Source organism: Nipponia nippon, unplaced genomic scaffold, assembly GCF_047370975.1.
Source record: "Nipponia nippon isolate SJK-2023a ecotype South Korea unplaced genomic scaffold, ASM4737097v1 scaffold_2, whole genome shotgun sequence".
NCBI classification, from domain to species: Eukaryota; Metazoa; Chordata; class Aves; order Pelecaniformes; family Threskiornithidae; genus Nipponia; species Nipponia nippon.
Genome location: NW_028262336.1, coordinates 266683 through 287152, shown reverse-complemented (window position 1 = coordinate 287152; position 20470 = coordinate 266683). Strand labels below are relative to the sequence as shown.

Genomic DNA, 20470 nt, shown 5'->3' with positions numbered 1-20470 from the left:
GTAACTCCTCTTTGAACAGGTCCGAGTTAAAAAAAGGAAGACACAGTCATTTCTCGTCATCTCAGTGCAGCCCTTTCAGTAACACAGAAGTGGAACAGCTTTATACACAGAGCATGATGATCTTGAATGCCACAACAAAATGTAAATTCGGAGGGAGGTGTCATTTTTTCCATATAGGTTTGAAAAGTGAAGGATTAGACTAGCTTTTTAGTAGGACATGAGATTTGCTCTTCCATGCTGTTTTTTAATGATATCTAGAGATATCATTAATCACTGTGTAAGTCATACTGTCATTGAGCCTTTCTCCAACATCATTTCAGGCACGGGTGCAAAAATCTTTGAATACTCTGGGTGAGCAGGGCCTGCTTTTGACATAAACATGATACGGCTTAGTGAGGCAGGGGGTGCACAGGCATGTACCTCCTGGCTGAGAACGCCACTTGGCTGCCGAAGCAGCATAGGTGTGAATTTGCTTGCCTGACGTGCTCTTTGGCAGCATGATACATTAACTGACATACTGGTGCAAACCCAATTGTCTGTCTGGGAGGCTGTCCAGCAACAGACACCAAAAAGGCAGGTGCAAGGAACCTTATCAGGAATAATTACAAAACAGCTTGCCTTAAGGTGAAGTTTCTTCCTGTAGGTAGTGAAAAGTTGGTGTTCAAGCAGAAAAGCTGCTAGTCTTTGCAATACATTCTTTCCAACTGTAGGTATGACTTTTCTGAGTTTTCATACAAATGCCTAATGCCCTCATGAAGGTCTGCGCATTGACACCTGTGCATTTAATTCAGTCAGTCTTCTTATGCACTGCATATTATAGATACGCAAGACTTTTTTGCGTTGTTTCTCACTCTTCTGGTGAAGGACAGATATCAGGTGCCTAGGTGAGCCCCATTCCTTCCCCTCCTGATTCTCATTTATCATCCCCACCTGTTGAGGGTGCTCATACACTGCAGGACATCCTAGATGACGCCTGTGTAAACGGAATGTAGGATTTCTGCTTTCACATAAGATTCAGAAAAGTGAGATCAGGATATTTCTAATGCTTTTGCCATGACTGCCTTTTCTCCGTGCTTGCAGAGTTGAGGACCGACATGATGACAAACACCGCAAGATGCATTGTGACACGAGAGCCTTTGCATCCCAAATTATGGAAGAAGTCAAGTACTCTGAAAATAAGGAACACCCTGTGAATAAAGAGAATGGGAAGACTTCTTACAGAAAAGCCACCCTTCTGCACTCCATTTGTGACCCCAAGCCTGCCCCTGTGCAGTTCTAGCCACAGCCAGGACATCTTGACACTTCACCGCTTGGAAATATCACAGGGACATTTCAACCATGCCTTAGAACAGGGGGAAGAAGAGATCTATGATGTCCAACCACTACTTGCCTGCCTTGGTATAGCGAGTAAATCCGTTTCCTCTGACTGTGAAAACAACTTTTCCATAGACTTCATATGCAAAAGTACATGTCCTACTGCCTGAACTACCACCAAGCAGTTTATTTTACTGCAGCTCCCCACAAGGGCCTATTAAACCTCGTTGTCATTGGTATGAGATTCAGACAAGGTTCCCATTTTGTCTCCCATTGCATGAAGACAGAGAATGTATTTTCTGCATATAAATTTCCACTAGACTGAAAAGAGGCCATAGGTTTTGAACTAGATCACTACTTTCTCCACTAATCTTGACCACCTAAGGCATGGAAAACATAGCCTGCTGTGTTTCCCCAAATGACCCACAGAACTTCTAGAATATACTCATATATGAATATGCATACATAGAATCTACAGAACTTGTGCTATTCTAACCTTGACAGCTGGAGAAATACAATAAGTTCATGACTAGTTCACAGTGAGCCAACAGATGGGCACAGATCAGAACAGCTAGGGTTATTTCCTCTCTAGACACAAAGAAAGTATCTTCTTATGTAATGTCTTAATTGGGGGTCTTGCTTAACAAGGCCATTTCTGATATCCCGCAGAAACTGGAATTTTCCACTGAGCAAAACTACAAACCACCTGTGCTTTGGGAAAGGAATCTGGGAGGGAGCTAAAAGATATGGAAGTATTTGCAAGCAAGGCTAATTTAAATGCAGTCAACCAATAGTGTCTGAAATGTTAATCACTAACCAATAAGCGTAAATTTGGGCAGGTTTATACTAATTACGTAGCAGGATAAATATGCTGTAGTTTTGTACAAAGGTGTGCTAGATTTGTGGAACTGCCACCTAGCACCCACCTTTGTGCAAATATGAAGGGAATAAAATACCTTGGCTCTGTGTGTTAATTGGTGTCTGCACACCAGGCGAATGACCCCGCTTTTGGGACAACAGTTTTTGGCACCCGAAATGGGACCGTGCTGACAGTCTTGCCCGGATCATCTTGCCGTACGAGACGGGGAGAAGTGGTCCAACTGGACTCCAGTGCGCACCAACCTGTTGACTGGGGACTCCATCGGCTCCTCTCCTGCAGTCAGGTGGTAAGCGACACAATGGTGCAATGCTATTTGAAAGAGGTATTTTAAAGGGAAAAAGGGGGGAAGGGCTTCTTAAGGAAGCAGTTGGAGTTGTTTTTTTGTGCTCTGCATAAGACGCATCGGAAAAGACACACAGCAGCAGCACTGGTTTGTTTCTACATGTTGTATTTGTAATGTAGGGAGAAAATCCCTCATTTTGTATTTGGAATTTTGTGAGTATAAAACGTTGATCTAGGTTTTTCGGTACCGAAATGGGTTCTGCTGTTTCCAACGAGGGTCCTCTTTGTTCTCCCATAGGATGTACCCTAAATAATTGGAGTAAATTTGGAGGGGACCCCATGACCAGGAATAAATTAAAATGGTATTGTAATCAATGGTGGCCACAATATCAATTGGATGATGGTGAAATATGGCCCGAAAATGGGTCTTTGAAATACAACGCTGTATTACAATTAAGGTTGTTTTGTTGGAGAAATGAGAAATGGGATGAGGTACCATATGTTGATTTGTTCTTTGTTTTAAGAAACAACTGGGAGGTGAGAAAGAAATGTGGTCTGGTGGGTTCAAAATACCAGAGTGGAATATATTCTTTACCTGAGAAGGAAAAAGAGAAAAAGAGGGTTTGTGCTGGGCTAACTGTAAGATGAAAAAACCCAGATCAGAAGACATGGAGGAAGATACGCAGCTATTGGTAGCCCCTCCAAAACAATTAGAATTGAATGGGGAGGAAATTGAAACTGCTAGCCCTGTAGCTGGAAGAACTAGGGGATGGAGACCTATAATCCAAGCTCCTCTTAGGCAGGTTGTAGGACCCGAAGGAATGCCGGTGCATGTATATGTACCATTTACTACTTCTGATTTTTGAAATTAGAAACAGCCAGTTGAGTCTTACCGGAATAATCCTGAGGGGATGATGCTAGCTAGTAATATGAAACTGTTTAATATGTTGCTTACTGGTCAACCGGCATTGGGTATTAGAAAGAAGCTGCAAGAAGTGGAGGGTGAGGACAGAATGACAATTTCACAGTTAATGTCGATTGCATAGAAAGTATATAATAATAGAGAAGAGGTAGAGGAAAAAGAGAAGTGAGGACGAGCAAAATTGCAGGCTGCTTTGCTGGCCGCTCTGACAGAAGGACGGGGAAGAGGAAGTGTACAAGGAGGATTTAGACGTAGAGGAAAGCGTTGTGGAGGTAGCAGCGGAGGCCATTGTGAAACCTCCTAAGAATGAATCAGTGTGCCTACTGTAAACAGGAAGGTCACTGGAAAAGAGAATGTCCACATCTTTTGAATGATTGACAGAAAGAAGCAGGGGAAGTTGATGGGGTAATGGCAGAGATTGGATTGGACTGAAGGGGATTGGAGGAATCTATTAAAGCTTCCCCAGCTGATCTTTTGGTTCCAGTTAAGCCAGGGAATGAAATAATTGATTTTTTGATTGATAGCGGGGCCACCCATTCTTTAATAACTAGTTGTAAAGGACCTTTAAGCGAGACTAAGATAAGCATTGTTGATGCTACAGGGAAAAGAACTTTGAGGCTGCTTTTACAGCCTATGGAGCTCTCGATTGGGAATACTAAATTAACACATGAATTCCTCTATATGCCAGAATGTTCGTTGCCATTACTTGGGTGAGATTTACTCTGTAAATTAAATGGACAATTAACTTTTTCTGAAGATTCTGTCCAGCTACATATTGCCCCAGAGAATGCATGGAAAGTCCAGATATGTTTGCTAACTGAGAAGAATCCTGTGGAAGAAGACGATATTCCAGATGAGGTATTAGGTGTGCTAATACCCATAGCGTGGTCATCAGGAACACTGGGACAAGCCAAGAATGTGACTCCAGTAAAGATCGGGCTAAAACTGGGACCCCAGCCAGTAAGAAAGAAACAGTACCCTATTAAATTGGAAGCCCGGAAGGGATTAGAACCAGTGACAAATTCCTTTTTAGAGCATGGACAATTAAGGGAATGCCAGTTGGAATTCAATACTCCAATTTTGCCTGTAAAGAAGCCTCACTCTCAGGAATATAGATTGGTACAAGATTTATGAGAGGTTAATGTGAAAACTATAGATGTGCACCTTGTGGTTCCAAATCCATATACCCTCCTTGCCTCAATTCCTGACAGTAATACTTATTTTACAGTGCTGGACTTGAAGGATGCTTTCTTTTTTATATCTGTGGATGAACAGTCAGACTATTTTTGCCTTCGAAGGGGAAAACCCAACTACAGGACAAAAGATGCAACTCTGTTGGACTGTCCTTCCCCAAGGATTTAATAGCCCCACACTGTCTGGTAATGCGAGAAAACTAGAACAGTGGCACAGTGAGTATGATACCATAACACTGTTACAGTATGTAGATGACTTATTGATTGGTTCTGATATCTGTGAGGAGCGTTTGGAAGCCACAACTGGCTTATTCAATTTTCTGGGTTTAGCAGGTTACCGAGTTTCTAAAAAGAAGGCCCAGATAGGAAAAGAGAGGGTCCAATATATGGGATTTGAAGTTACAAAAGGACAAAGAGAATTAAGTGCTGAAAGAAAATGGGCCATTTGTAGAATTGCTGTACCTACTTCAAAGAAACAATTAAGGGCATTTTTAGAGATGGCTGGGTGGTGTTAGCTATGGATCCCTAATTTCGGACTAATTGCCAAGCCATTATATGCTGCCACAAAAGGAACTGAGGGGATTTTGGAATGGACGACAGAATGCCATAGAAGCTTTGATGAAATTAAGAGAAAATTGATGGAAGACCCTGCCTTGGGGCTCCTGAATTTGAGGAAAGCCATTCAATTATATGTACATGAAAGGCAACAAGTAGCGTTGGGGGTGCTGACACAGAAATTGGGGAGCTGGAAGAGACCAGTGGGATACTTTTCCAAACAATTGGATAAGTTCAGTAAAGGTTGGCCCGCCTGCTTGAGGGCAGTAGCAGCGACTGTAACCTTAATTGAGGAATCTTGAAAACTGACACTGGGTCAACTGATGACCACGTTTGTACCCTATGGTGTATCGTCTCTCCTTGAAAATAAGGGACACCACTCGATTTCCCTGAATAGGTTAGCAAAATATCAATCTGTGTTACTAGAACAAGATGATATCACACTTTCTCTGACCCCTGCCTTGAATCCTGCCACTCCACTCCCAGTCTCCGAGTCTGATGACCTGCAACATGGTTGTCTAACCACTATTGAACAAGTGTATTCCAGCAGACCAGATCTACAGGATGAACCCTTGCCTCATGCAAAAGTGGAGCTCTTCACCAATGGTAGCAGCTACATGTTGGAAGGAAAATGAAGAGCTGGATACGCAGTGGTAGCAAACACCCACACATTAGAAATCAGAGCATTACTCGGTAATACATTGGCTGAAAAGGAGGAATTGATAGCACTGACTCGAGCTCTAGAACTGAGTCATGGGAAAAGAGTCAATATATATACTGATTCCAAGAGGACTATCAAACTCACAAGAGACGCCACTAAAATATGGGGCAGAAATTATGAAACTTTTACAAGCAGTTCTTCAAAAGAGGTTGCAATAATACATTGTAAGGCTCACCAACAAGGAAATAGCAGAGTTGAAAGAGGTAATCGAAAAGCCGATCGGTTAGCTAAAGAGCCAGCCCTGAAGGAGCCAACTTTAGAAGAAGCCTTGATTCCAGGACCATTTAGAACTATCACCATCAAAATACACTGAAAAAGAAAATCAATTGGCGAAACAATTGTATTGCTCCAAAAATGATCAAGGTTGGTGGGTAACGCCACTGAAACAATTATTGGTTTCTGAGAAAATGATGGAAATTTTGCTTAAAAGGATACACCAAGAGATGCATACAGGAGCAGATGCACTGGTATTAACTGCCAAAAGAAACATTTTTGGGCCCAAAATGCAGAATATAGCGGATATTGTAGTGAAAAAATGTACTGTCTGTTGTGCTAATAACCCCAAAATCGGAAAGAAGATTATGGGAGGACTTGTAAAACAAGGAATAACTCCTGGGGAATACTGACAGATAGACTTTTCGGAATTACCTAGATATAACCTATATAAATATTTATTGATAATAGTAGACACCTTCTCTGGTTGGCCAGAGGCTTTCTCTTGTCGTACCAACAAAGCTAGAGCAGTAATTAGGATTTTGTTAAAAGAAATTATACCTAGATTTGATATCCCAGAGGGTATCTCCTCTGACAATGGGCCTCATTTTATTGCAGAAATAGTGCAAGAAATTTCCAGGTTTTTGCACATTAAGTGGGAACTACACACCCCCTGGAGGCCCCAATCTAGTGGGAAAGTAGAATGAATCAGACTCTTAAGAGACAAGTTTCTAAACTTTGTCAGGAAGCACACCTTAAGTGGACAGAAGCCTTACCTTTAGCTCTTCTACAAATTCAAATAGTAAGCCCCTTTGAGATAGTATATAGGAAAGCAAATCCCATAAACCTTCTAAGCGTGAAGAGAAACCAAATACATATGAGGACAAGCTGCGATTAAAGAATAATTGATTTCTCTTTTGCAGACTTTGTTTTCACTACACAGGTGCCTAAATCAAAAGACTTCTCTTCCCTTGGATGCGCCGATTCATCCATTCCAGCCAGGAGACATGGTCTATGTACGAACCTGGAAAGACGAACCATTGAAAGAGAAGTGGACAAAACCTTTTCCTGTGCTATTGAAAATTTATGCTGAAGTCAAGGTAGAGGGAATTAATTCCTGGATTCACTATACATGAGAAAAAGAGCACTGAGGCCTGATCAAGATAAATAAACTTTCATACCAACTTTGATTGACTAGAAACCTTCAATAAATTGCACCTGGAAAACAGGACGGGCCTATGTAGAAACCAAGTGCCCATAGTTATAGAGACACCCCCCCCCCCCCCCCCCCACTTAGCATTGTTAACCTAACTTCACTGAGATGAAAGTTGTAAATGTTACAGTTATATATTCAGTATTTGCTGTCTGTAAAGCAAATTTAGTCTTACAACTCACCCAGTCATTCAGGAGAATCCACAGTATCAGCAGTCTGACTGCATGTCTTCAATGACCAAAATCCACTGCAAAACCCCTAGAATGGGGAGTCCTAACTACAGATTTAAACTGAACATTTGAAACCACAATTGGCAACAGCTTGAGACATCTAAAGTGGCTTTACAAAACAGATTAGCATTAGACTTAATGTTACGACATGAACATGGGGTTTGTGGATATTTAAATAATAAAGACTGCTGTGTTCACATCCCAAACATTACTGAAAACCTAGAGGATCAATTGGACAAAATAAAACAAGTGGCACAGTCAAGTCGTGACCTGAGGGCCTCAATGGAAGTGGGATCGATAAACAAAATATTACATGGACTTGGATTCTCCCTTACTGGACGGTTGTAGAGCTTACTGCAAAATTTAATCATTGTTATACTTGTAGTTATAATTGCTTGTATTTTATTTGGATGTATCAAGAGTATGATAGTAAGACAAATCACGGAAAATTATGTACTGTGGATGAAAAGAAAGAGTAAGACATATGAGACTCATGATAGGGTCTCATAGTCTCAAAGAGTGGAAATGGAGAAACTGGAATTTTCCACTGAGCAAAACTACAAACCACCTGTGCTTTGGGAAAGGAATCTGGGAGGGAGCTAAAAGATATGGAAGTATTTGCAAGCAAGGCTAATTTAAATACAGTCAACCAATAGTGTCTGAAATGTTAATCACTAACCAATAAGCGTAAATTTGGGCAGGTTTATACTAATTACGTAGCAGGATAAATATGCTGTAGTTTTGTACAAAGGTGTGCTAGATTTGTGGAACTGCCACCTAGCACCCACCTTTGTGCAAATATGAAGGGAATAAAATACCTTGGCTCTGTGTGTTAATTGGTGTCTGCACACCAGGCGAATGACCCCACTTTTGGGACATTTCAGTTTCCCTTCCTATGTATTGGTGAGGTGGACAAGCTCAGCTTCAGGTTTTCATACTCCTCTATAGGGACAGATACAGCCCTGAAGCTCTGCTCCTCCTCAAAGCAGATCTTTCCTTAAGCAGGTACTAGTCTGCCTGAAGGGAGGCATAAGCTCTGTCATTCTGGTCACTCTGATACCCCTCTACCAGACTACATAGTTGATCCCAAGGACATTTATTCCTTTTTTAAGGACCGAAGTGACTTGTGGGACTGGTACCCTTTCCTGATCACTCTTGACAAGAACTTGTGAGAGTTCACTTCCCTTGTTCCAATTGTCTATTTGGAGTTCACTACTGCAGGTCTACATTTTTCTTCAGAAATAGTATTCAACCAGCTGTGCCCATTGATGTAGCTGGTTAGGGTGAGAAAAAGAGCAAGTATTTTTCAACAGCAAAGGGCTTCAAATCTTTTTCGTCACGCTTTCCAATATCTGTAAGGGGGTCAGAAGAGAACAAACCCCAAATTCTGGGTGCTCAGGATTTTGCAATATCAGAATATTATGCCCTTCCTCTCAAGAACAGACTTGTGAGGATCAGAACCTATTTGTTTCCCTCTCCACTTGCAGATCCAGCAGGACAGACTCTAGGAATCCTTATTTTTCCCTTCTGTTACAGTCCCATAGAGTTGCATAGCACCAAGGACTTGCTGTTCCTTGCATCAGCACAAAGTATTAGTAAGTTTCCCTCCTGGATCATGGAGCAGAGCCAAGAACTGCACATGAAACAGCATAGAATTTTGAGCCCTTTACTCTCAACCTCTTTACCACGCGACATGTCTTATTGCTTACCACATATTGTGCACTAACTGGAATTTGAATTCTGGACCAAGCTGGCATACCAAGGGATAGCCTGATGCTCACCTCCATCTGAGTAATAATCTCTCACACCATGATGGCATTCTTTTGGAAAAAAATGGTAATTTTCTGTTGCCTTTATTAAAGTCTTTGTAGCTTTGCTGGGCTCCCAGGCACAGATAAAGCCTGCTGATAGCTTTGTAAAGTTGTCTGATACCTTTTGTTGGCAGAGAAGAGGCAACAGGTGCTTGTGATCTGTCCAAGATATTATTCCATCTCCTCCCATGTTATTATAACTTTCCCTCCCCCAACCCACTCCCAATGTATGATGTCAGCCACATTTAAATGCCACCAGTTATTTAGCTCTGCTTTCAAATCATGGCAAGTCTTTGTTTTTGTTCATGGAACAGGACATGTAGTGTGCACTCTCTGGGTGCATTAAGTCTTCAAGTAGCATACTGACATCTCTTTCTCTTACAGTGAAAATCTCTGTGAATTCCCCCAGAACCTTTCCAGAGTTTGAGACTAGTGGATGGTGTAAACATCACACTTCAACTGGTTCAAGCTGATTCAAATGGACTCGCATGAGCTGGATGCTGTTTAGAATCTTTTTCTGGTGACCAACGAGGGTGATGCCAATACGCTGGATATCTCTGCAAGAGAATAGAGGATGTGGAAGGTGTTAAAACAGGCTTATTGTTCTGAACAGTCCCAGTCCATTTCCCTGTAGATCCAAATCAATGTGTATGGATATATGTGTATGTGTATCTTTGTCTGAGGAACAGCTGACAAGACTTCTGCTTTGCTGGGCAAATCGTGTGTGGGTGGAGCGGGTGTCAGCAGAACTTGCTAGGCTGTGGTACCAAAAGCAGTGGAAGCAGGCCATGAAAATGATCAGAGGGCTGGAAAACCTCTCCTGTGAAGAAAGGCTGACAGAGTTGGGGTTGTTCAGCCTGGAGAAGAGGAGGCTTCGGGGAGATCTTATTGTGGCCTTTCAATATATAAAGGGGGCTTACAAGAAACATGGAGAGAGACTTTTTACCATGGCCTCTAGTGACAGGACAAAGGACAATGGTTTTAAACTGAAAGAGAACAGGTTTAGACTGGATATAAGGAACGGTGGTAAGATACTGGATCAGGGTGCCCGGAGAAGTTGTGGATGCCCCATCCCTGGAAGCATTCAAAGTCAGGCTGGACGCGGCTTTGAGCAAGCTGATCTACTGAAATATGTCCCTACTCATGACAGGGGGGTTGAACTAGATGATCTTCAAAGGTTCGTTCCAACCCAAACCATTCTGTGATTCTAAGAACATTCCTTTTCCTGACTCCTGTTTTCTACATAACACTTCAACCCAGTATATGGTATGGCTGGTTATTACCTGTGGCACCTGTCATGAACATTTTGATGTAACAGTCTCTCTGCAACACTGACAATATGTTTTGTAGTATACATGGGATCAGTATTAATGCTTATAGAAACAGATTACAGATGTACAGTGATATGGAGGATGTCCAGAGGCCCTAATAAGATGTAACAAAGAGTTGCTACTTTGCTCTGGCCTCCCTCTCCTTTTTCATGCATATGTACTCTCCATATAGCCCTTACTAAATATTTCTCAGACTGTTTTCACTTTCTTCATGGAAAAATCAGTGTCTGGTATCTTCTGCTCTCTGCCCATCTACTTACTCCAGAGTCATGCGTGATATGACATCAAATGTAATCAGACCAGCCTGGTCAAAATTCTCCTTGTAACGGCCCATCTTGATAGCATCCAACCACTCATGGGCATTGCTGAGTGAAGGGAAATCTGGAGGACAGTTGCTCAGGAGAGGCTGAGATGGTCTGCAAAAGAGGCATGTTCTGAAAACCCAAGTTACCAACATCAGCTGATCACACTGGTAAGGTCAGATTTATGAGAGGGAGAGAATGCAACCTCTGAAGAGCACAGAATGGAGCAGAACAATGATACTTGTTCTTCATGCCCCGATTCCTAAAGTTCCACCTTGATGCCCCATTTCTAGACTACCTGTGTTCCCTTTTCTGCCTGAAAACAAGTAACCCAACCCAAGAAATTGATCTTTCCTTCCCATTTTATAGTCTCTTAGGCACATTCTGTTCTTTTTGCCCCAGATCTTTCCACACTTTCTGGTCTAGACCTACTAGCTGGGCAAAGACTTGCAGTGAGGAGGCTTCTGAGGCAAGGAAATGAGACCTTGTAACTTTTTACCATTTTCCCTCTCCTAGATGCACTCCTTCAATCAGAAAGTAACCTATGAGATGAGTGTGTTGTTTCAGCTCCAACACCCATCACAAAAAAGCATAGCAGTAAAAGGCCAAGAAAACGACTATTTATACATGGCCTTTGCTCTTTTCCCTGTCATCTAAATCTGTCCCAAAGCTATAACTCTCTTATGTGCTGTTTTTTAGCAAACTGGGCATGACTAGGCACTTTTCCCCTCCTCCAGCTATGGAGTACATTGCCGTGAGTCAAGGTTTATACCCACAGGCAAAAGCTGTCCAGGCCAGCAGGATGTAATTCTGTCATCAGCCCAATAGCCGCCTAATCTTGGTGCCATTTACCCCCCCAAGAGACTTCTCCTTTGCTGACGTCCTGCCTCTGGTTCCATCAGGCTGCAAAATGCAGTTGGGAAAATACGGAATGCAAGCTGCTGTTCTAGTTAGCTTTGGCTACAGATTTCCTTCCCTCCATAAGCTAAGGTCTTATCTTCCTTCATCACCTCTTGTGTGACAATACTGCATGATCACAGAATATCTTGTGTAGCTGCACCCAAATGTGTCTCTCCCTTCATTCCCTAAGATCCCTCACTCATGTTCATCCTCAGCGCACCTTATCAAGAGATTTATCTCCCCTCACATTCAGCACTCACAACACCTCATCACCCATTAAGTGAATCAAGATATACAGTTCTTCTAACCCTCTCCTCCATTTCTCCCCCTTCCTGTTTGGTCCCAGTCTTAGATGAGGGTTGGAAAAAGTACTATATAGCTTGATTTACTGCTTTCTTTTTCCCATGATGCCTACCCAGAGACAAGCCCTATTATTTTGCACTAAAGCCTCATCTCACCTGCTGCTCCCAGTGCCAGTGGCTTTGAGGGCAGATGGCTTGCGGATCATTTTATCTAGGGCACTGACTATTTGCTCAAATTTGGGTCTCTGGACCCGCTCCTTCTGCCAGCAGTCAAGCATCAGCAGGTGCAAAACAGTTGGGCAGTCTGGAGGTGGTGGCAGGCGATAGTCCTGGTCAATGGCATTAATTACCTGCAGGAAAAGAAGAACAAAGCTTTATCACAGCTGGGAAAATAAAAGACAAACATACTTCAATCACTTGGTGGTGTATGACTTTCTTCTACTTGAAGTGATACAAGACAGAGAGGCAGATGTACATTCTCACCACTTCTAAAACTTACATCCTGATTGGACATGTCCCAGTAAGGCCTCTCACCATAGGACATCACCTCCCACATGACAATGCCATAGCTCCAGACATCACTGGAGGAGGTGAACTTGCGATACTGGACAGCTTCAGGGGCAGTCCAACGGATGGGGATTTTGCAGCCCTAGAAAGCAGTCAGAGAGCAACCAGAATGTTAGTGAGATAAGGATTATTTGTGAAAATGCCATCACTGAACTGATCAGATGCCAGTAGCACGATACAACTCTGAGCATGGAGTGCCAGTCCAGTTGACGCTGTCTTGTAGACATTGTTGGTTTAAATTCAAACTATGTTGAAGGTTTTCACCTTGTTCTACTGACAAATATACATGATAAAACAGAATCATGCTCCCTTGCTGCTACAAATCCCATGATAATTTTAACTTTTACAGTTCTTCTTTGCAGCATTTGAGAGATGGCAGATAGTCAAATCCTCCTGAAAGTCACAATCATTTGGCAATCTAAAGCCATTTAAACAATCCCAACCTGCAACACCAAGGACAGATACACTGAGTGGCTAGCATTAACTCCTTCCTCTTTCCATCTTGACCTTTCTGACTGCAGGTATGACCTGCCAGATGAAATATAATTCAGGTGCTGGCCCTTCAAAACACATGTATCTAAAACTTGTTTCACTTTTCAGTGACTGAATTCTTCTTCATCCCCTGCATACTAAATGGAAGTTTCAACCCGCCTGTTACACTCCCACCCCTTTTGTGGTATGTATAACGTGTCAGAGCTTCAAACGCAGTAAGTTCATTTCATGGTTGGTTCTAAGCCCATATACTTATGCCAGTTATCTTTTCTGCAGGAAAAAAAACCACCTCTCCTCAAAGGGTAGTAGCAAAGGACTTCAATCTCTCCTTCAGTCCTTTATACTTCCTGTAAGAAGCTAAGGAAAGGGGAAAGGTAACACCTACGTCAGGTTATGAGGTTTGTCCTATTCACCAATCATTCCACAAAGAATGGCACTGAGACTCCATTTCACATGGCAGAGTGGACAGATATTCAGTTATTTTGGTTTTTTTTCTGGTTTGGAACAGATAGCCCACAAGATAGAAGGCTCTGCCCCACTGGTATCTCTGGTCTCAAGATGGACTAAAAAGGGTACACCAAATCAAGGAGGAACACAGAGAAAAATTATAGATGACGGCACTACAGTAACTCCATAGTGGTAACTCACCAGAGCTCCAGTATAAGTGGGATTTGAAGCATCATCCTCCAGAAAACGGGACAAACCAAAGTCCGACACCTTGCACACAAGATTACTGTTGACTAAGATGTTACGTGCTGCCAGGTCACGATGCACATAGTTCATGTCTGAAAGGTAGCGCATGCCAGCTGCAATCCCCCGTAGCATTCCCACCAGCTGTAACACACTGAACTGTCCCTCCTTCTGCTGCAAGTGAGGAGGCAAACATAGGCTTTTGTGACCACAGAACATGAAGCCAACAGGGAAGGCTAACAAAGAGCAAGGTAACAAGGTTGATTTATGAAGTTAGAGAACATACATCTTAACCTCAGCCAAAATCTGAAGGCTCAGGGACAGCAAATTAGAAAGGAAGGTGGGCTTAAGGCAATGAATCTCAGATGAAGTCAGACACTGGTGATCTGGTCTTTTTCTGAAGACAAATCTCATATTGTGGCCACATCCTCCTTTAGCATCCTATGCCTAGTCTCATAAACTACTAAGATGGCTAAATGAATGGGAGCAGGCAAATCTGCTCTTACTGTTAAGATCTTTACAATGGTTCTATGCAATTCTACGCAATTGGTTCATTTGCTCTTCAAAATGGACCTGCCAAAGCATTTGTGGTTGAATTAGCATCTGAACCAGTAAAAAAAGAAGTAAAGCATCTATACTACAAAAATACCTGCATTTATGTTTAGTTACTAGAAAAACCACTGGAAGCCCCGAGTCCAAAAATAATTGCAAGTTTCATTACTTCATTACAATGCTGAAACTTGAAAACATTCAGAGGAATAAAGTCTGAAAAACATTATTAGAAAGGCAAACTTTGGAGCATGCACATAAGGAACTAGAAGGTTGTGTACAAAGGTAAGCAATTTAGTATTGTTTACCATTAATTATTTGAGCTGGAGAGATCTAAAATAATGAAGAAATTTTATATGATGGGTGAGCTTTTGGAATATTTTCACCATGTTGGCCCAAAATCACTTACTCTGGTAATTTGGTATTATTTCTATTGCACTTGCAGAGGGCAACTGAGGACTTAGAGAGACAGGGGTGAAGAGGAAGGACAGGCAAAATTATCAGATCTGAGACTGGCACACAGCAAGATGAAGAGGTAACGGTTGTGGGAGACTCTGGTTGTGGTACCCTGAGGAAGGAATCCAGTGATCCATTCTCCATGAACTCTGTGACAATCATGACTGGTCGGCTCTTGGTGACCACACCCTCCAGATGGATGACATTGGGATGCTCAAATTGCCCCATGATGCTGGCCTCGCTCAGGAACTCCCGCCGCTGTTCATCTGTGTAACCTGACTTCAGGGTCTTAATAGCTACTGTGTATTCACGCTTCCCTGGGTGTTTTAGGCGCCCAAAGCACACCTCTCCAAACTCTCCTGTCAGGGAGGGAAGAAACACACCTCAAGTAAGGAAACACAGCAAAGAATTTTAGGCAGGTGCACTAAAACATTCTGCTATGGAAGACTCCAGGTGCTGCTTGGAAATAGGGTTACTAGGACTATTTGGATTAAGGTAAAGTTCTTGAAGGCTCTGAATTCAGTCAGGTTGGAGAACACATCTTCAGGGTTCAAATGAGGAGCTCTGAGTCTTCAAAGGGTGTTTTAAACTTGGTTTGGAGCCAGCATCTAAGGATAAGTAGGTTAAGATGAATTTTGGTAAAAATGAAGGTTAGCTATCCCAAGACACTTGATGTACCATGGTTGGGTCCATTTCAGGCCAGTAGTGTGTCAGGTATCAAGGTGAACAAGAAGGCACTTCAAAATCTGCAGATTCTCACACTACCTGATCCAATGACCTCCTCAATCTTGATGAAGGACACATCAATCTCCTTGGCAAATTCTCGAATAGCTTCATTGGGATCTTCATAGGTCGAAGGATCAATGTAATACTTCACTCCAAGTCCTGCAGTGGAGAAGACAGCCCAAAACATCACCAGAATCAAATCCTGAGAGACACGGGTGTTAATGAGTCCTGAAAAGAGCCCTTGCCATCTGTTGCTCAAGAACACTTACCTCGTGCACTGATATACTGCTGCAGGCGGTCTGTGTATGGAGTCTCTCGCCTTTTACTGCAGGACATAAAGGAAAGGAAAGTCAAAACACACACAAGAGTCTCTCATAGGACGTTGCGGTAGGTCAATGCAAGACTCAGAGAATCCTTGAATTTAGAGAGAGAAGATGGGTGTTAAGATCCTGCCCATCTCTTGGTAACCTGTGTGTGCTTGTTTTCTATGTGGTAGTTTTGACACCACTGTTTGTATCCCCATTTTAGATATGACAAAAGATAGGGCCTCCAGCACTATCCTGAAAAAAGATATTACAGTTTAACATTACTGCCTTGGAAGTTTTCTTGCTATTCAGGCTAAATTTGCATTTTAATTTCATTTCATTACTACAAATTATTCTTTTCAATACTAATCTAAGCCATCTCCTGCGATTCCTTTTAAGTTCTTCAGAAACATCCTAAGAGCCATTTACTCGAATGCTTAGTTTGTATAAATTTCCCCCAAAGACTAATTCTTCGTTGTTTTTCCTCCTGGTCTCTTAAAAGCGTTTACTTTGACTATTCATTTCATAAATATGGTACCCAAAACAAACCACACAGAGCCAGATGGACAGAAATCTGTTCCATGATGTGATTTTTGCATGTGCAGATCAAAACAGGTATGGTCTTTATTATTGTAATATTTATTGCATATATACATCTAATTTCCAGTAAGCATAGCTCCTTCTCAGCATAGGCATTTCTCAGATTTCACTCTCCTCTTAAATGTGTATGATTCAAGCAATTTTTTCCCACATGATCTAGTTGTTATTCTTGGTTTGCTCTAAATATATTTTCCATTTTCAAGCCACTTCCTTTGTTCCCAACAGTGTTCACATTTTTTTTTTTTCCAAAAATGTACAAGTCATGCTAGTTACAATCTTTTCTAAATTGTATCAATTAGACCAGATTGTAAATCAAACCCTATGGTATCCTGTAGTATCCCTGCTGTATGCATGAATTTGTGTCAACTCATATGCTTTGCTGTTTCAGCACAAGACCTTCTACCCGCTGATTCAATTAGCATCTGAAGACAGAGTATCATGGAACATTATGTTACTTTACTAACAGAACTAATTCTGTCTTTCTAACAGGAAACTCTGTGTATTACTCTTACTTGTCGGGCTTATCTCTTTAAATTCTGCTCAGATTGCAAATCCACAGATATTTCTACCTTCAAAATCCGTTCTTTCTGTTGAGGAAAGAAATTGGCTTTACTGGGGGCTTGTACCCAAGAGCTCTAACTCTGGTATTCCATCTGAAAGTCAGGTCTACATTCATGTTTTTTATAGGTTATCTAACATACTAATGGTTTTCCATCATTAAAAAAACAACTAGCTAAAATAGGCAAGTGTTTCACATTGTATATTGCCTGGACAATGTGTACCAACAATTCACAAAAACAAGTTAAAATTATAGCATTTGACTCTACATATATTCATCCTTTTAAAGAACTCCTCATTTCATGTGGTGTTCCTCATTTCCTACATCTTCAAACTTACTTTTCTTACCAAGGACAAATTTAAAATAGAAATTTGGTATCTCCACTTTTTCTGAACCGCTGTCTACTAATTGCACATGATCCTTCGATTATAAATCAATCTATTTTTTATGATATTTCCTTTTGTGTAGATACATTTACAGAAACCCATTAATGTCTCTCCCCAACACAGTTTTGGTAATATTAATTTATTCTGGGTTTGGTTTGTTTTTTTTAGAAAAATATATGCTTTATTGAGTTGTGCACATAATATCACATTTCCAGCTGTAACAAGAAATCATATTTTTAACAGTTCAAAGCTACAAAAGGAGGCAACAATGCAAATATAACAATATTTGATAATTATTTTCTTTCAAGAAAGAAAAATATTAAAAGAGAATATACACAGAAGGAGAAAACAAATGTAGAAAAGGGAGGAGAACAAAAAAGAAATAGCTAAAACTAGATGTCACTTTTTAAAGTTAAGTCGTTTATACATTTTTTTTTAGATCAGCGGAAAAAAGCTAAAAAAGTCCCTCTTGAGCAAAGGCAGAGTAGAGCAAAGATAGAGAAATCCATTACTGACAATCTAGGGGACCAAGTTCAAACCTCAGTAAATTCAAGGAGCAGGTAATGACTGTTTCTTTTCTTCAAATAACAAAAACCCCGTTGTTGACTTTTGTACCTTTACACAGCTCTCCTAGTGACACTTACTTTTCTCTCTTTCTTTCTAAAATTTCTGTCCTTCTTTATTACCATATTGTCTCTTGGTCCTTGGTTAAAAGGTATTTAGCACCTTCTAAATCAGTGGATCTAAATACTTATTCCACCAGTCCTTCTTCACTACATTGTTTAATTCTCCAATTCCTTGCCTAAAATGCAATTTACAGTCCCTTCTTTACAGTGATGCATTGAAATACCTTTTGAGCACTAGCTTTAAAATGCTTCCCCTGTGTTCTTATTACTAACTGGCCAAATATCAGCTAAGTATTTGAGCGGTTTACCAAAGGAGAGACTCCTCAGATAGGAGCAATGGGGCAAGATCTTTTCTTAATTAGAAAATGGCATCTCAAGGACATCTGGATAAATGTAGATCAGGCTCTTTCCCTTGGGATGGGGTTATGTAGCGGGGTTAAGAAAGTTCCACTGTCTGCAGTACAGGCACATGAGCAGGTCAAGGAATTCACCTCTTGAAGATGATGGCAAGGATGGCAATGGCAGCAATTACCAAGAAGGCTAGACCACCAAGCGCTGAGCCCACGATAAGCGGCAACCGGTCCTGCACCATCTCCGAGCGCTCCCCTAGCAAGGAAGACACATGCGTACACACACAAATGCAGAGGACAGGAACTGTTAGAGTTTCCTTTCTACTCAACTAGGTCTCACCCATAATTCCATCCCTACCAGCCCTTCGGTTCCCAGGCTAGTCCTGGCAGTTCAACAAATGGTAAACTTGGTTATCCCCTTACCCCTTCAGTCACTGTGCTTCTCCAGTGCCTTCCTTCCTACTTCTGAAAAGCCAGTGCTCCCTCTGAATCCACTTTTCCTTCCCCTGGTCCACTGATACCTGACTAGCCACTTAAGTATAGGCTAGCTCTACACCTGAGCTTTGATCCCATTGTCCCCTATTAATTTAGCTTGTGGATGATATATATATGAGTACCTTTGATCCAGACCAAAGACTATCACAAGGTATATGTTACTCTCTGTAGGAATGGACGGTGATACTGCTGGAAGGCAAGCTTCTGTGTATATGTCCCGTGTCCCACCTGTCTTTAAGACTTTCACAGGCCATTCAGCTATAAGACGTCCTGTGACAGCTGGAGACCACACTACAGCAGTGTGTAGTGCTGTCTACTGTAACACCCTCCAAAGACAGTTCTACTGACACACGCTGCTCCTGCTGGTCAGAGGCAACAAGAAGTAGGACTAGGGCAGTAGCAAAGGTTAAGGGAGTGTAAACAATACGCTCTGACAGCATGAAGCGTCTTTGACTGAACAAATCTGCATATGCAAATTACGATATACAGAAATACAAGCTGAGTACGAGTGTCTGATAGCAGTCCTCCAGAGGACAAGCTAATACACTCAGGGACACACACACAAGTGAAAGATGGTCGTGTGTAGATCTGAGTACAAAATGGTAGCACTTACCTCCCATTAAAGTCTGGAAATACATCTTTCCACTGTATGGGCCATAGCCCACTGCTGTTCTAGCTCGTACTTGGAAGGCATAGATCTTGCCTGGGCTCAGATTTGATATAGTGGCCATGTTGGTTTCACTAGTCAAGGTGAATGAATTATCCTCATCTTCTGCCTGTGAATGTCAGTGACCAAAAAGGAATGTGAGACTTCTGCCCACACCGCTGGCCCTCCTTATCAAGGAATGCTAGTTCCATGTCAGCCCCATATTCAAAGCCTCCCAACCACAACTGCTATTCCAGATCTGACCTCCTCGCACACTACTCATTGCTCCTCACTGCTGCTTTTCATTCCCTTAGGCCTGGGCTTCCCACAAAGCTCTGCCAAAGACCCTCAGTCCTGACCTAAACAAATGTGAGAGACAAAACTACCTTGTCCTGTGGTTCCTTTCTAGGCATATCCATAAAAAGAGCCCTAGCCTGTCTTGAAATTTTGCTTTCTACAAGGTCCAAACTCCTGTATTCTCCTAGGAGAATCCAGACCAAGAACACCTGTAATGCTGTATCCAGGAAGCTGCTAGACATGTTATTACAAATAGCAGGCCCCTTGACTGCTAGGAAAACAGTAGCCCTGCACGATCCTGCAAAACTATTTATGTGAAAGATCAAGGGTACAGAATGGGAGCTTGTCTGAACAGCCCTACATACCTCTTCCCTTCAAATCAGTTGGATTAGGAGTCATGAAAGCTATGAATGGAGAACAACTTTATATTTGCCACCCTGTAATTCCAGCACATAAACAGGTAACTGATATCTGCCACATAGTGAATGAAAGAGTGCATTCCTCTTCCCAAAATTTCTTAGAGATGTCTGTCCAGGCATAAATAGGGACACAGGACT

At 41.8% G+C, this 20470-nt stretch overlaps 1 protein-coding gene across 4 annotated transcripts in view; it reads right to left on the bottom strand.

Moving 5' to 3' along the window:
* Positions 1–7590: 7590 nt before the first annotated feature.
* Positions 7591–20470, bottom strand: part of LOC104018647 (ephrin type-B receptor 5) — a 79432-nt gene continuing 66552 nt past the window's right edge. For 2 of the 4 annotated variants that reach the window (XM_087756983.1, XM_009471805.2), the window contains exons 8-17: positions 19584–19746; positions 18617–18731; positions 15919–15974; positions 15689–15808; positions 15035–15282; positions 13877–14092; positions 12669–12818; positions 12326–12519; positions 10926–11081; positions 7593–9891 (exon numbers count right to left, since the gene is read on the bottom strand). In XM_087756983.1, the coding sequence (XP_087613109.1) occupies positions 9783–9891; positions 10926–11081; positions 12326–12519; positions 12669–12818; positions 13877–14092; positions 15035–15282; positions 15689–15808; positions 15919–15974; positions 18617–18731; positions 19584–19746 (1527 nt within the window). In that variant the 3' untranslated portion in view covers positions 7593–9782. Of the gene's footprint in view, positions 9892–10925; positions 11082–12325; positions 12520–12668; positions 12819–13876; positions 14093–15034; positions 15283–15688; positions 15809–15918; positions 15975–18616; positions 18732–19583; positions 19747–20470 lie in introns of all 4 variants that reach the window. The other 2 variants (XM_087756984.1, XM_087756985.1) reach the window with 2 other exon arrangements.